The 16982-nt window shown below is 37.0% G+C and overlaps 2 protein-coding genes across 3 annotated transcripts; one reads left to right on the top strand and one right to left on the bottom strand.

The window, feature by feature from the left end:
- Positions 1-272: 272 nt before the first annotated feature.
- On the top strand, positions 273-1629 carry LOC145632031 (glyoxylase I 4-like). The gene is made up of 4 exons (XM_081684287.1): positions 273-450; positions 592-822; positions 1211-1286; positions 1386-1629. The coding sequence occupies exons 1-4, from the start codon at positions 367-369 to the stop codon at positions 1427-1429; spliced, it is 435 nt and encodes a 144-aa protein (XP_081540413.1). The 5' UTR covers positions 273-366; the 3' UTR covers positions 1430-1629.
- A 189-nt stretch (positions 1630-1818) lies between these two features.
- On the bottom strand, positions 1819-14689 carry LOC145632030 (uncharacterized). 2 transcript variants are annotated; one of them, XM_081684286.1, is made up of 8 exons: positions 11859-14689; positions 10809-10938; positions 10600-10682; positions 8181-8419; positions 6283-6369; positions 5137-5236; positions 4419-4623; positions 1819-4336 (listed from the first exon to the last, which is right to left on the bottom strand). In XM_081684286.1, the coding sequence occupies exons 1-8, from the start codon at positions 13998-14000 to the stop codon at positions 2340-2342; spliced, it is 4983 nt and encodes a 1660-aa protein (XP_081540412.1). In that variant the 5' UTR covers positions 14001-14689; the 3' UTR covers positions 1819-2339. The 2 variants fall into 2 exon arrangements, with proteins under 2 accessions (XP_081540412.1, XP_081540411.1); XM_081684285.1 differs by having other exon boundaries at positions 10809-10941; positions 11859-14688.
- Positions 14690-16982: the final 2293 nt, after the last annotated feature.

Below are 16982 nucleotides of genomic sequence, written 5' to 3'. Positions count from 1 at the left end.
CATGGTTTCGAACCATATGGAGTTAGTAATCTCATGGATTATGAGTGGGGTGTAACCGTCACGAATCAATCGTTGTTGCCTATCGTTGTCCCTTTATTCATGGTTGCCTATTACGAACCATAAACGATTTACAAGTTCTTTAAAAACTTGTTGACGACTTCCTACTTTCCTTGTCCCTAATCGTATTATGAGGAGGAAATAAGGAATCTCTGGCACGAGATCATTCCCGAATCATACAAAAGACATATTCCTTATGTGTTGTAAGCCAAGTTTCAAGTAGAACTCCTTCAAAAAAAAAAAATAGGGTTTCAAGTAGAAAACTAATTCATTTAAGGCACCGATCAGCAGCAAGAATTCTGACGAAAGATGGCGCTTGCCAAAGGAGTATGCCTTAACCACATAGCCAGAGAATCCGCTGACATCAAACGCCTTGCCACTTTCTACCAACAGGTTCTTTTCTCATTTCAACATTATACTACCTCGGTCCGGATTTAGTTGTGTATTTGTTCTAATTGTGCTTTTTCGAATTTGAGACTGAGGAAGTAGTATATTACGGAGTATGATTTATCGAATTAAATTATTTTGTGGCAGGTACTTGGATTTGAGCAGATAGATAGTCCTAAATACGGTGAATTTGAGGCTATATGGATGAAGCTACCCCCTTCTTTTTCTCTCCATCTCATTCAGAGGAATCCTTCTACGAAACTTCCAGAAGGTCCGTACAGTGCCGATTCTTCTGTTAAGGATCCTAAGAACCTTCCTAGAGGTCATCATGTTTCCTTCGCTGTTTCCAATTTCGATGAATTTGTTCAATCTCTCAAGGTAATTAATCAATTTCAACTTTTGATTAATCTGGTATTTTATGACTATTTATTTTTGTTAACAGCTGAGGAATTGTTAATTTCAACTGCCTTTTCCCTAAATGGAGAATAATGCTTGGGTTACTTGATTTTTGTTATACACTCGAGTGTATATACACTATAAACCCGTATATGAAATAGTCTTGGGTTTACTAAAATGTACTCCTTGTTAGTTATTATAGAACTCACCCTGTAGTAGTATTAGCTATTTAGATGGATGAATTGATGACAATGTAACAAAAATTTGTTAATTCCTGTGTTCAGAGAAAATTAAACCTGTAATTTAGGACACAGTTCAACTGTTGTTGACGTCGAATTAATGAGATTATAATGTTTTTGTTGATATACAGGAGAAGGGAATTGAGACTTTTGAAAAAACTCAACCTGATGGAAAGACAAAGCAAGTATTTTTCTTTGACCCAGATGGTAGGTTTTTGATTCTCTTGCTAAGGCTAATTGTCTGAAGTTAGATTTTGTTACTACAGTAGTGGTTTATAACTTTGTTCTTGTGAATTGTCTCTTCAGGTAATGGCTTAGAAGTGGGGAACTTCGGAACTCCATCTCAGTAGCTATCCTAAAATTCAGTTGTTGAATAAGATTAGTATCATGGTATTGACTAGAAGCAAACCTGTATAAGTCTTGAATTTCAACGTATCACAAGTTGTAATCTCAAAGTACAAGGGTAGGCAATCGTCTTAGATGAATTCGAACTTTTGTAATTAGGAATAATCACAAGTTTGGAGGTAATTTATAAACTTTGTTGTGTTTTTTTGGGTTTGTTGTTTACTTGTTTTTTTTTTTGTTATTTGGGTTGTATATATTCAACAAATTACATATCATACTATTGGGAACCAATGATCTGAAAAATTCAGAAAATTGGTACATCATGTTACCGGTTAACTTCATCAATTGATGATAATTCATAATCAAATTTAACATTACGAATAACAGCAGGTAATGCTATCATGCGATGAACCGGCATAAATTACACATGATAATGAGTATATAATAAAGCTTGCCCTTGATCTATACGCCAATTTATACACATCAACACAACATTACATTGGGTTCACGGACAAAATTCAGTGCTGAAGCTCCATCTCCAAAATTTTGTAGCACTCATATAGACTAGCTATCTCACCTTTCAGGATCAACCTCTGATTAATTAAGGGCCAGAATACAGAACCCTCTATGTAGAAAAATCATAGCCACATTGAGTTGTTCAGCGGCACAGCCAAGTGGTTTAGAATATTGCAACCAAACCAAGTGGACTAACGAATTCATGACCAGTTGAAACATTCCAACCACGTTGAAAATGATGGAAAGTCATCAGATTCCAGAACTTTTACCAAACTTCATCCACAGTTCACATGGAGCAAACTAAGCATCAACATGTGCCCAATCTACGGTATGTCAAGCTTACCTCAATGCTGTTCTAGCACAGGCGACTCCTGTCTCTACTGTTATCTGATGTCTAATTTACATTATACCTTGATCATGGAGCTCAGAGACACACAACAAGCCCGTAACTACAATGCTGCCATCATCTGAAACAAGAGGAGGATCCTCACTATTATTTGTGTTTGCATCAGTGACAGAAACTTCACAAGAAAATCTACTCATTGGTTGGACATTAGCAACTTCCACATGCTGCACCTCACCTTCTAAAGTTGGCTGCTCAGCAATCCCAGGCTTCTCTATTGGACTGGTACTGAGACCTGCATACCGTAGAGATTTGCATGCCCTGTCATCAACAGGCATTGCTTCTATGGTCTGACTACATTCCATAACATTTGTAGAAAAAAGGATCTTAGGCTCATGCACTGGATCATGATTGATATTGTCAGATACATTTAAGGATTGTGAACCAGAACAAACATCAATTTCAGCTGGGAGAGCATCATCCACTTCAACTTCTGGACGATGAGAAACATTATCGTCAGGAGGTTCTAACATAGGTTTTTCCATTACAACATCAACATGAGATGCTTCTGATGAAGAGATATCTTTTCCATTATCAGCACAATTTCCAAAAACATGGATTTTTGGTTCATGAGCTGCATCTAAATCATTGTTATTGGAAACATGCAAGGATTTTGAGTCAGGAAAACCATCAGCTTTAGCTGGGACTATATGAGCATCATTTGCTTGAAATTCTGGATGATGGAATATATTATCTTCAGCTATAGGCTCTATCATTGGTTTTTCCATTACAACATCAACATGAGATGCTTCTGAAAAAGAGTGAGCATTCTCATAAGCAGCTGTGTTACCAGAAACATTGATCTTGGGTTCATGAGCTGCATCTAGATCAGTATTGTCGGACACATGCAAGGACTGTGAACCAAAACAAACATCATTTTCCTCTGGGACTACATGAAAGTCATTTGTTTGAACATCTGGAGGATGATGAATAATATGTTCAGCTGTTGGTTCTATCATAGGTTTATCCATTAAAACATCAACATGAGGTTCTTCTGATAAAGAGTGATCTTTCCCATGAACAACAGATTCAGTTTCGGAAAATAAAACCTCATCCCTCTGGTATTCGTTATCACTCCTTTGAAACTCATTTAACAGATCATTATCAGAAGTAACAGCTAATTTACCATTTGCAGTAGGTGACCCTGATTCGGCAACACCTAAGTTAGCTCCCTGTGTCAATTTACAGTCAGCAGATACCCCCACATAATGGCTTACAGATGAATCATCCAAAAAACTTTCCTCACTTGCATCTACAAAAATGTGATCTTTCACATCACCAGCAGACTCATAGAGTTTGTTAACCAACTGCTTTCCAGTGGCTGTAGACCCCAAAATTTCTTCATCTGAAACTAGTGGCTTAACTTCACTTGACACAGGCACAGCTGCAGAATCAATTTCTAGGTAAGGCTTACAGGAATCATGTGGGGCGGCAGTTGCTGCACTTGCATCTGCAGAAATGTGATCGTTCACATCACCAATGGACTCATTGAGCTTTGTGTCCAGCAGCTGTTCAGAGCATGTAGTTTCTAGGATTCCTTCATTTGAAACTAGTGGCTCAGCTTCATTGAAAACAGCTGCAGAAGCAGTATGCAATGAAGGCTTATTGTCATTGGAATCACATGGGGTAGCAGCCTCTACAGTTGCACCAGCAGAAATGTGATCCATCAAATCACCGGCAGACTCGTTGAGCTTGGTATCCAGCTGCAGTTCTGAGCTAGTAGTAACAGAAATTTCTTTTATCTCCTCATTTTCAGTAGGCAAAGGATTTACTTTGCCACAGCATTCTGCAAGAGCACTATGCATCGACTTATCATCTGTGCAAATGGCATCAAGATAACCAAAATCAGTAACAGGTATGTTTTTCATCTCTTCTTTCTCTGGTTCTGCAGCAGCCGTGCAAAGCTTGGGAGGGGAGTGAAGATCGGATTTCTTTCCTAAACCAGGCATGACTAAGGCATTCTGATCATTTTCAAATGAATGTGCTCCTGCCACTACAAAATAATGCATAATTTATTTAAACTCGATGAAGCAGGGTACACGACTATTCAAATACTTTTTCAAACCATTGTTTACCTGCTAAGCCTCTATTACTGATGCCTTGATCCAATAGCTTCTTTTGGAGCATATCAGTTCCTGGAAACACCAACATGTTTCCGGTTTTCATGATTTGCTTATCTGATTCCTCAAGAGTACTGAAACCAAAAACAGTAGTCCAGGTATCCATCAACTCGGAGATAGCAGGAATTAGCAGTTTCTCAACTTTAAGTGAGCGGAGAGCCTGGGACATGGAAGAAAAAACCTCATCATTACAACTGTACATAGCATGTACTACATCAAAAATTTCAATTCATCTTGCAATCAGGATAGTCATATGGGAGTGTATCAACAAACAATAAAATCTCAGAAGCTGAAGTAACCAGGCATTTGCTCAAAGGTCAATTTGTAGAGATTCCAAGTTCAACAATAAGCGAGCACACCTCAGATATCAATTCCATTCATTGACAGTAACTAGATGATAAAGAATTATCATGGCTCTGCATTTTATAAATCCTTGCTCAAACTCAATAAGGTTACCTTGCTGCATGTACTAAGGCTGAAACTATATGGAATCACTCAGGTAAAAACTAAAATAAGTACAAATCTCACCGGCAAAGACGGAACTATTCCATGAACATTAATGTAATGCTTGCCGACCTTATTGTTCTATACCCTTTGGAAGGAAATTGCAGGATTTTCCACATAAAACATGAAATTTTAAGAATACCATAGAGCAGGAAAGTTGCAGCCATACCGACTCAATGGCTGAGAAAAGTCGACGGCACATCCCTTGACGCCTATAAATGTGACGAGTTCCAATGAATGGCATCTCAGCAAACTGTGTACTCCGTAACCTGAGAAAGAAAGCCCATAAATGTAATCTCAGGCAGAAATAAATATAAAATTTAGTATTGGAAGTAATCCAGATGAGAAAGCAGACAAAATTACGACATTAGCATACAGAAGCTAATCACAGTCAAACTCTGCATTGGCCTACACAACAGGCGGATAAGGCTTGATGATTAAATGGTAATAATGAGGTCTCTAAATATACGAGCATCAACGAGTCAGATTCTTGATAGTTGACGATTTTAACATTTTATAATTCGATCAAGTCGTGTTCTTGCAAACTTTACTTACTTTGCTAAAGTTCTCTCAAACCTTCATGTTTACTCACATGGTTCTCTTCTCATTCCCTTACCACACTTTAAAACTCTATCAAATTTTATTTGTATACTCTTTCTGGTTCTCACTTTACACACCTTTTTTTTTTCAAACTTTTATTCAATCGATATCTGTTATGTAATTGTTCCTTGTTTGGACGGTTCCTTGTGACAATTCATGTTAACAGACCCCAAATCGATTACCATCCAAGAATTTTCAAACTTAGCCAAAGTCAGGGAGCTCAGATTTTTATTTATACCATATTTAATTTGTCTCAATTTGCAAACTTGAAAGCTCTTACAAAGAGGAGATGTTACAAATTTATTATAATGAAGCGGAGCAATATGAAAGAATCCAAAGCATAAGAAAATAGAATGATCAAAGAAGCTCAGTCCTTTACCCATTTCAACTCACAAGTAGGGATAATATGAGAGGGTCAAGCTTGCAGAGCCTACAAACTACAAGGGCAGCTCAGCTAATAGCCTATGTAGGGCACTAGGGCTCAGCTAATAGACAGGTGACTGGTGATGAGAACACATGTGGAACTTGTAACTCAAATAAGCAATTCAGAAAACGGAAAACGGGGGTAAGAAAAAAAAAACAAAAAAAGGCAGAGTTATACCACGATGAGCATTATGGCTATTACATTAAATACAAGGATATTCACTTACCATCCAGAACCACTTATAGCAAACAATAAACAATTACCACCATGAAATTTTTTGCAGCACTATACCTGATAGAAGCTGCAGCTATAATCTCATCACCCTTCTCCAGAATAGCAGTGTAAAAGCCACTGTAATCAAGTCTAGTGATATTTGACCTGCATTATGGAAAAAGCAGTTAGCCTCGGTACTCCGATTTTGACAACTTGCTAGTATATTACACGATTTCTGACAAATATAACTGAAGCTCAAATACAAAAATACACGCTATTGTAGATTGTACTCTGTAGTCTGTACCAATGTATCACAACAGATCCATCAAAGAAAGACGACAAATTTCCATGTTACTACACAGGCTTAGATCAGAAATTGATCCAAAAGTTTCACTGCCTCAGAAAGCCAGGTGCAAAGTGCAGACAGTAAACCTGAAAACAGATTGCAGAGTAGATGGGAGACAAGGATACATTTGCAGTTCCACACACCATTGCTGTCACTTAATCAGTCGAGCTCCGACCCACCTCACTGGAAAAGGGGAATTAAATATCCTACACTTCTGTCAATTGGTTGGGTCTCTTCCTAATCTTAAAGACAATAGATGGTAAGAAAGCAATCTAGTGAGTTTAATGAAAATGTCACCATATATATTCATAGAACTGTCCATGATACAAAGCATGAACATATTACACAATGAAAGCCCTCAAAAGGCTCATTTTTCTATTATGTTTCTTTGACCAATGATCAATCAACAAATACACGTGCTCTTCCAGAAGCAAATCCAACAGAAAAATCCTAGCATGCACAATATTATGCAGAGAAGGGCAATACATGAACCCGGATTCTACAGAAGACATGGATCAACTTCGAACTTAATGTAAAACTATAATTTTCTCTGCCAACAAATACAGATCATGTTTGCTATGGTTGAAGTTAAAAAAACTTTGACCATATCTTTTCATCTCCTCTTGAACCCAAATCCCACACTAGGGGAAGAATAAGGGTGGGATTGCCTTATCATCCTCCCAACCTCAAGGTGTCTGGGTTGTGAGCACCAAACTATCTCTAGCATCTTGTAGATTAGGTTTGATGGTTTTCTTCAACAACAAATCCTTAGGCCCATAAACTAAATGAATCATCACAAGGAACCATCCGCGAAAAGTTAAACAAGAAAAGTAAAGAGATGCTAAAGAAACTAACCAAAGTATAAATCAATCAATTAATCAAAGCCTTAATCCCTTGATCCCATAGTTTTTTTACTTTTTTAATGCGACTCATTATCTTGACTCCTAATAGTCGGCACTTGTCACATATGCCACCTTCATTCATATACAAATGGATTAGGGTACGTTTCCACCACTCCAATGTCATCTTTTTATTTCCCAAAATCATTTTGAAGAATCTTGTCAACCATTTGATTCCTACATCTCCAAATGCCTTCTCAAGATGTCAAATATTATACTCCCTTTGTCCCAAAAATGGTTGCACACTTTCCAAAAAGAATTGTTCAATTATTTAATACAATTCATTTTAAAGAAAGAGACCAAATCTTTTTTTTTTTTTGTTCCTCTCAGATTAATTTACCTACTATGACCTATCACATATTATTATTTCTCACTTACTTTGGGACATCCTAAAGAAGTAATGATACAATTCCCAGTAACAATTTTTTTTTCCCAGTAACAATTTTATGTGTCAACAAGCTAACTTTAATGCCTAAAAGAGTTGCAACTAATTTGGGAAGGAGTAATAAGTAATGAAAGATATTGACTATCAGAATTGTGAGCAGGAGATCGCAAAATAAAATCAATCAGGGCTTTAATTTGAAGAAAGGATACACTTCTTTTAGCATACATCATTACAAGACAACTTAAGAGAGTAGACATGGAGATTAGCCTTGGGATCTTTATAGCAAAAAGGCATATGACTTAGAGGGAAATGCAAAAATGAAAATACAATGACTCTTTGTTCTTACCCACTGTTGTAGAGAACACTGTGAATCATATTAATCCCACTTCTCCTGTCAACTATTGGCAAAAAACATTCATCCATAACATTAAGAGCAACAGCCAACTTCGAATTCCATTCCACCCTCTGTGGATAGCCTCGAACAGAGGTGTCAGAATCTAGATCTGTCCGATGAATAAGAGACCAAAACAATCCAGCTTCCAATTCATGTTTGACCCCAAGAAGCTTTTGAAAGTGCTCAGAGAGCTGTCCAATTGACAAAGACCCAGAAATAAGTTAAAAACTTAACAACCAGTTACAATATCTGAAATGATGAAAACATAATGCTTTTGATAAAGCAAACCAAATATTAAATGTTTGGAACTTATGTACTCATAGGGAAGGAAAGCAAGACTAATTTCCTTAAGCCTTTATCTCAACAGGTCTGTAAGTAAGCAAAATATACCCCAAATATAAAAGACACATTGTGCATTTTCTCAAACAGTATTCTTAATTCTGCAGCAAATGTATATAGTTTCTCACACACTAATAAGAAAATAGGATGCTATCCTCATTTAGACCAATGTTATCAAGGAATACATGACATCAAATCGTGAATAGAGCAGGCTCAAAATAAATAAGCTCCAAAATCTCAATCTTTAAAATTCTCATAGAAAAATTTCTCCGTTACTTATACTTGCAAGACTGAATATTTTAAATATGTTGGGTACACAGAGGGGGACAAGTGACGATGTAGTGAGCTTGGATGGAAAGGACTTGACCATGACTGAATGTTTTAAATATATTGGGTCAACCATCTACAAAAATGGTGACAATAATCAAGACGTGGCTCACTGGATTAAGTCGGGGTAGCTTAAATGGAGAGCGGACACGAAAGTATTATGTGACCGAAGCAATCCTTTACAGTTAAAGGGGAAATTCTATAAGGACCGATGTTCTATGGTATAGAATGTTGGACTTCTAGGGAGCACATTAAAAAGATGAATGTTACGGAAACACATGTTAAGATGGATGTGTGGGAACACTATGATAGAATCGGAAATGAGGTTATTCACAAGAAAGTGAGTGTGGCAGACATTGCAGACAAACTAAGGGAAAATCGCCTATGTTGGTTTGGGCATGTAAGACAAAGACCCGAGGGTATACCGATACGAAGAGTGGAAGAGTGGGACCATGGAGGGGTTAAACGAAGGAGAGGAAGACCGAAAATGACTTTGTTGGAAGGAGTTAGGAAGGATATAGAGTACATTGATTTGCATGAGAACGAGGCATTTAATTTTAAAGGATGGAGGAAAAAAAAATGTGGATGACTATATAGAATAATCACTTTTGGTTCATGTAGCTAACCCTATTTATGAGATCAAGGCTTTGATTGATTGATTAACTGACTTATTACTTATATTTGCAATAGTTTGACTTTTACACTATTCATTTGCTTCAGTTTGTAGGATCTTGTTAGATTTGTCTTTATTAGTATTATTTTAATATATAATGTGTATAACTTTTGCATATTGATAATTAAAGACATTAATTATTGAAGTTACACATCAACAAGGGCGAAAGAGAAGCGTTGCAAGTATTAAAAAAACATAGGAAGTAATGAATATGTAAATAATTATGATTTTAAATAAAGGGAAAATTGTTTGTTCATGATGCAAAATCATGATAAGAGAAGCAGGCACAAAATAAATATCATCCGTCAACAAACCAAAATAAGGCACCTCTTTCTAACTTCAAGTCAACACATCTTAAAATTCTCTTGGATATAAATAAATGAATCTATACTTAGTATTTAAAAACATAAACCAAATCATTCATATGCCACATGTCATCATAAGTCACTCATATGCCACATGTCATCACAAGTCACTCACATGCCACATGTCACCTCCCTTAATCTTTCCTTTTTTATATTCCCTTTTTAATATAAAAATAAAATTATTATATAATGTTAAAGTCCTGATGTAAATTGCAAATTTAAATAAGAAAATGAAGCATTTTATTTCTACATAATAAAATAAAGATGAATTAATTGACACACATTACATAAGCATATAAAGTATAATAAAAAATAGTTTTTTCATCTCATAAACTTAAAATATAACTTAAAGTATGTCATTTCATATCCCACATATTCAAGCATATATACCTAACTAAATTCCTTCGTCTTCTTCCACAGTTCCACCCTCACTGTTATCCTTTTAAGTTTCACCTCAATGGTTATGAAACATTTACTTTGTATTTTATATCAATAGTTCCAACTATTGAAAAACATACCTATACATAAAACTAACCTAAGTAATAACACATAGATCGGACGGGCCAAAAGGCTAGTCAATTTGTTAAGAAAGAGAAAATTGTGTGAAAAGACATACATGGCACAAAAAGACGGCATTAAATAAATTTTAAAAATAGAAAACGGATACCTCTTGACATGTCTTCCCACAGAAAGGAGGGCGGTTCAAGTAATTAGAAGTATCATCGAAGTCCTCCGCACAAGAGCAATGATCTAGAGAATATAAATAGTTATATTAAAAAGGCATAAACAAAATATGAACAGCTGGTCAGGAACCAGAATCTCATAGGACGAATACTTGATATCACTAATAGGGAAACATGAGAAAAGGAAACTTACATTTCCCCTCACATAAACTGCAAGTGAGCACTGCATCCTGTCTGTTGTCATTTTCCTTACTGAAACTCATGTCTGCAAGGCCACAGAATTTGCAGGAACAATGTGGGCAGTGCCAATCACCAGGGGGAAGCTTCTACAAGAAAGTGCATTCTCATAAGAGATGAGCTGCTTATGTGATCTACCCACCATTGTCTTAAAATATAAATTAATAAATAAAATTTAACAATGCAACTAAGCAGTGTTTGAAAAAGCGCACCTAGGCGCAAGGCATTAGAGGTCATGCGCTTTTTATGGTCTAGGCGAGGTGACTTCGATGAGGTACAGCTAAGGCGCGCCTAGGCGCACCCCTGAGGCGCACAAAGAGTTTTTTTTCAGAATTTTTTTATTGCTTACTATATGCACCTCACTTCAATGAGGCGCACTGAGGCGTGCCTTAGGCACAAGGTACTCCGAAACGCCTTGGTGCGCCTTGAGCCTTTTTATACATAGCAACTAAGTAACCATATGCTTAGATAAGAAAGAAATGCATATGGCTCAGGAAGCAAAGGAAGTCCTTAATTAAACAGAATTTATCAATCCATGAAGATCTAATAAAGCTCCAACAGTCCAACCCCTCAAAATTAACCCGCCCTCGCCCTCCCTCTCCCAGAAAATAATAATATTTAAATAAATTACTGTAATTAATTAACAAAAATTATCCAATATAAATGAAGGGTGCAAAGTGACCAAGTTTCAAACCCCTGCCGCCACCTCAATTCCTGATTTGTTTTCTTCATCTCATCATAGCCTCTGAACAATTAGTTGTAAAACTTGGTCTACAGAAGCCATTAGAGCACAAAGTAATGTTGGGCACAAAATATATTTTAAAAAATCACCTTCAAATTTAACTGTCTTAAATTCTTTTCACTTAAGCATAGCTTATCATGCAGTTTTAACACCAGTTTGGAGAGGTAACACAATAAATATTACATAGAAGCCTAATGACAATGCTTCAATAAGTTAAAATCTTATCCTGAATAAATTTAAACATTAAGCAATGCAGTAGCTCACCTCGATGCCTAAGCAATTCTGATGAAATGTTGATGGACAGCTGTCACAACAAATCAAATTCCCACCATCACAACAAATGGCACAGGTGTCATCATTAGGGTCATCCCCATTAACATCAATCTTATTATAGCCATTACGTAGAGACTCCTCCTGTCTGTTCCATGCGTCAACCTGGCACTGCATCAGTGAAGCCCCAGTGCTTAAATATATGTTTTGGTATGGCTGGCGAAGCTTGCTTGCTGCATGAATCTCAAACTTAGAAACAGTAAGAATTTTACTACAACAGCCACAATGAATTCCTTCTCTTGTGATCCAACCCTCAAGCATGACACGTGTGCATCTACGGTTCATGTAATGCACCTTCTCACTCAGATTCACAGTTCCCGAATCAATCAACCAGGACAACAAATTACGTTTTCCAGTGTATGGAATGAAGCCATCACTGACAGAATTCACCCCCTTCCCAGAATTACGAACTAGCAACGTACACCTGCCAATCTTTTTACTTTTCCTTGCATGAATGAATTTTTCACCCCTGTCCTGCATCTTACTATTTGAATTGCTTTTACCCCTATAGGATTCCTTCGATGCACCTTTCAAGGATTTGCCACTGCGTTTCATAAATGAACTCAACTTGTCGTCTCGTCTGCCACTGCCTCCACTGTCAGTATCTGACTCATCTTCATCGAAGCTACCACTGGTGAATTCTTTCTTAACTTTACTCCCTGCTTCCTCTCTTTTCTTCCTTTTCAACTCCTTCTCAATCTTCTTTCGGGTTTGCCTCGTCAGTTTACTCAATACATTCTCCGATATTGGAGCAAACGAAGAGCAGTCATCACTAGCTTTCATGCTGCTCCCTTCTTCCTCGAGTTGCTTTTGTAGTGCGTCATAAGCTTTTATGATTGACCAGTACGCTGTACCAGTAGGGTTAACATAAACCGCATCAAAGTAGTCTCTTCCCCGCCTAGGTCTATAATCTATTGTCCAGCCTGCAGTGAGAAGCATGTTCCGTATTTTCTCACGTAACAACTGCTTCTCTGTGCCACTGCCACGCTTGACTTTCCCTTCCTTCAGCTTGATTGGCTGAGCACTTTGAGGTGACTGCATACTTCCTCCACTCCTCCCTCTTTTCATGGACCGCTTAACTTGCATACTTTCAGTTTGCAGCTTCGGAGAAGAGTCACTATCCTTGGCTTCTTCATCACTCTCCTCACTGCTCTCGGCTGGTTTCCGCTTTCTCTGTTGATTTTTGTCCAGCCTATTTGCTGTAATTGACTTTTTAGACAGATTTTTTTCTAAATATGGTGAAGCACGGATGGCAATGTTCTTTGCAGCTAGTTCTTGAGACCTAAGAGCTACATTATTTCCTTTGACATGTGTATACTTTTGTGAAAATTGTTCACTAATCTCCTCCTTATGCTTGACCCTCACTTTAAGCACGCCATTCTTGCCCTGTAGTCTAATAGCTTCATCAGACCCACCAAGTTTCTCTTTCCCCAATGAAACAGGAAGCTCATTTCTCATTTCAAACCCTCTCTTACCAGAATATACATCACCCACACTAATCTTATCACTACTAGAACCCCCATGGAATGAATTCCTTCTTTTATAAATAATATCACCCTTACTCGACCCACTATCAAAATCCAACCCACTACTATTATTCATCCCTGGCATCGCGCCCATAAACCTTCTCTCCTCACCCCCAATTCCTCGGTCATAATAATGCCTCATCCTCATCATTTCAACATCACTCAAATCATCATACTCATCAAAGTCATAAACATCAAGTTTACTTCGTTTCGGCCCTACCCCCCTCATCAACCCATTACTTCCAAAACCCGTCTCCTCATCGAAATCGTTATCATCATACATAAGTGAACCACCACCACTAACTTGATTCACCCCACTCACCCCTCGCCTCGTATAGAATTCCGAAAACTCTTCATCACTCGACTCTGGCTCACTAACATTCAACCTAGGTCTCTTCTTCTCTTTCTTTGATTCATGGAGCTTTCGGCTTTTCGAAGATCCCACCCCACTAACCCCATCAGTCTTTTTCTTAATAATCAAACAACCTGAGGAGCTCCTATTCTTCACCACACCACCCGAATGACGCCCACTACGATTTCTTCCCTCCATCTCAATTACAAATCATCACCATCACCTGAACCCCCAAAAATCCCCAATTTTTCACATGGAAATTCCAATCATATTCACCAAAAATACACAATCAAACGAGCCAAAGTTGGAGCCTTAGCAATTAATTCTACAAACAAAATTCCTCAGATCTAAACTGAATTGAATGACAAAACCCTAAAATTTTGGCGAAATGAAGAATATGCAATAAACTCGTACCTTATCAAAAATTGAGAGGGGAATTGAAGTGGCAAAGTAACAATTGATTAATCGACGAAGGGATCCAACCAGGAAATGAGGAGAGGAAGAGAGAGAAGCACGAACAAAGCTTCTTGGTGCGTTAAAAGAGAGAATACTTTTTTTGCAGGTTTTTTTTTAAAGATAATAAAAATTGTGTTAATTACTGTACGTATTTTTTTCATGTCATAAACAAAAACAAGGTTTTAAAAAAAAAAAAACAAAAACAAGAGTTATTTAAAAAATAAATAAAATAAAATAAAATAAGAGCGCTTTAGATTCTAAGGGGCCGTTTGGTTCATCCGAGGAAATCGAAATGGAATGAAGAAAGGTAATCAAAGAGAATGGAATGAAACCCATTCTTTTTAACATATTGTTTGTTTAAAAAAAAAAAAAAAAAAACACCCAAGAATCACACCACCACAGCACAACCGTAACACCTCCAATTTCAACAGTTATAGCTACTGTAGGGAATATTTCAAGCGTTAACCCCCTAGCTTGAACCCCACTGTGATCATACACTAAAGTACGGTGGCGTCTAAAGGGAAAGAAGATAGAGCAAAAGAGTCGCCAACAAGTTTTTTTAGGAACTTGTAAACCGTTCACGAGGTGAAGGTTACACCCCTTAACGATCCAAGAGATCGTCAACTCCATAAGGTCTTGAACCAAATAGGGGTTCGGGGATGAAGGTACAAATCCAACCTAAAAGAGATTGAACCTGCCCTAATAATAGGCCTCTACTTTATTCAGATCGTATTCATGTGCGCTTTCTGACTAACATGCAACCAATAGGATTAACCCTAAACCTGTTTATCTATGTTGGTTGAATATTAATGCACAAATAAATCTATTATTGGCGATCACTTGAATTATAATCATATTAACCCTAAACAAGATTAATAATTATCTTATTAAGCGTGATTACAAGTACAAATTCCCTTTAAACAAGCATAAAAGCGTGATCAAGTAATAACAATAAAAAATATATATCAAGCAACATAATAATAAATTATAATTATAATCATAATCATAATAAAAATAATCATGAATCATGTTAAAGCATAATAATAGCAAGATCCTAGGCATGATACTAACAAGATTAATAATAAACCCTAGAATGTCACTAACAATAAAAATCATATATTTAGCCCTAACATGATACTAACAATCATAAATATTAGGAAGAACATAAAAGGCATCATAACGATCATATTTGATATTAAAGTTACCCTAGACATGATACTAGGAATCATAATAACAATCTAAGCATGAACTCTACATCATAACATCAATAAAAACCATTAAAGTACTTACTTTGATGCCTCGTACCTCTTTCTAATAACAAAATACACACGTTAGTAACTTTAAGGAAAATAATAAACAATTAAATTAAATAATTGAAAGAGAGATTTGGGACCAAACCCTCAGAAATTAAACCTTTCACGTCTAGGGCGAAGGCAACTTTGAATATGGCTAGGTGTATCTAAGATCTAATGAATGCAAAATTTTTATATTTGAGAGAAGCTAGTTTAGAAAAGAGAGAGAGTAAGTAATCAAGAGAATCTTGATGAGAGTTGTTGATTAAGAATTGATGAAAACTGGTTATCGAAAACGGAGTTTTTAGCACGTTATTTATAGAGAAAATCAACCAAAAAGATAAAATATCAAAACAGAGTTCTGGCGCACATAAAACGAGGTTGGCGCCAAACGCTGGCTATTGGCGCCAGGCACCAACATTAGCGCCAGGCGCTACAGCTGGCGTTTGGCGCTGATCTGGAAATTTACGCGTTTTCTTAAAATCAGGTAAAAATTGTCGTACAGGAAGATAAAATCGTATTTTTCCTCAAAAATGCTCTTGGATTTTAATTAAAACTCTGAAAAGTCAACAAAAGTCAATTTATCAATGCTAGTTGAATTAGGAACGAAAAGAACCTTCTAGAAGAATCTAGAAGACTAAAACCATTCCTAATTGCATTAGGAATGATAAATCTATACTAGGCCCTCCCCTAGATCATTGGGTCGCATATAAGGCTCAAACCGGGCCCAGTTCAGTAAATTGGCCACAACTTCCTCAATATTCATCGGAATTGGGCTTATAATATATCGTTGGAAAGCTCTTGTCAAGCCCCATCCAACTGCACTACTATCGGACCCATATCATGGACCAACCAAACTGGATTGGCTGTTTTCTTAAAATAAGTTTTCAAAAAAGAGAGAAGAGAAAAGAAATTAAAACTATCCGCAACACTAGACTTTCCACACTTTCACTTCATTCGATTATGATTCGACGCGAAAGGTACTCATCACTGGGTTTGGTTTTGGGGAGACACAAATGGGTGTCTACAGAATCCCACATTTTGACTGAGTTTGGAGAAACGCATGTTTCGAAAACAAAAGTCAAAGTATTGATAGGGACGGAGAATGATTCAAAACATTCTGCGATCCTAAACCACTCTTGTAATGCCGATACCTGGAAAACTAGCGTTAGTTAAACAGATAAAAGAGTTAAGAAACACGTATCTTGCACCGTCGAGCACACGTCTCTGAAAGTAACCGATTTGTTGCTACTTTTTCTGTTTTAATGACCTCCTTCCAAGAGAATGCCATCCCGCTTGAAAACCGCTACGCTTGTAACTGCTTCCAATATTGAAGATTGCTTCGCTTGAAACGATCCTCTTCCGCTTTGATAATATTCCACGTCCAAGGGAATACCATCGAAGATTGCTTGGCTTGAAACAATCCTCAGTT

The sequence above is a fragment of the Chenopodium album genome, chromosome 5, assembly GCF_948465745.1.
Source record: "Chenopodium album chromosome 5, dcCheAlbu1.1, whole genome shotgun sequence".
Lineage (NCBI taxonomy): Eukaryota > Viridiplantae > Streptophyta > Magnoliopsida > Caryophyllales > Amaranthaceae > Chenopodium > Chenopodium album.
The sequence above is the reverse complement of the archived record's forward strand: the minus strand, read 5'-3'. Positions and strand labels throughout refer to the sequence as shown.

Bases quoted from the DNA above. Each gene is read 5' to 3' on its own strand.
- LOC145632030 (XM_081684285.1), bottom strand. From the start codon at position 14,000: ATGGAGGGAAGAAATCGTAGTGGGCGTCATTCGGGTGGTGTGGTGAAG. The intron at 6,370-8,180 runs GTAAGAACAAAG...TCCATAATGCAG, and splicing joins AGTGTTCTCTACAACAGTGG to GTCAAATATCACTAGACTTG. The intron at 5,237-6,282 runs GTATAGTGCTGC...TTTCTTTCTCAG, and splicing joins ATAGCTGCAGCTTCTATCAG to GTTACGGAGTACACAGTTTG.
- LOC145632031 (XM_081684287.1), top strand. From the start codon at position 367: ATGGCGCTTGCCAAAGGAGTATGCCTTAACCACATAGCCAGAGAATCC. The intron at 451-591 runs GTTCTTTTCTCA...ATTTTGTGGCAG, and splicing joins TTGCCACTTTCTACCAACAG to GTACTTGGATTTGAGCAGAT. The intron at 1,287-1,385 runs GTAGGTTTTTGA...TTGTCTCTTCAG, and splicing joins ATTTTTCTTTGACCCAGATG to GTAATGGCTTAGAAGTGGGG.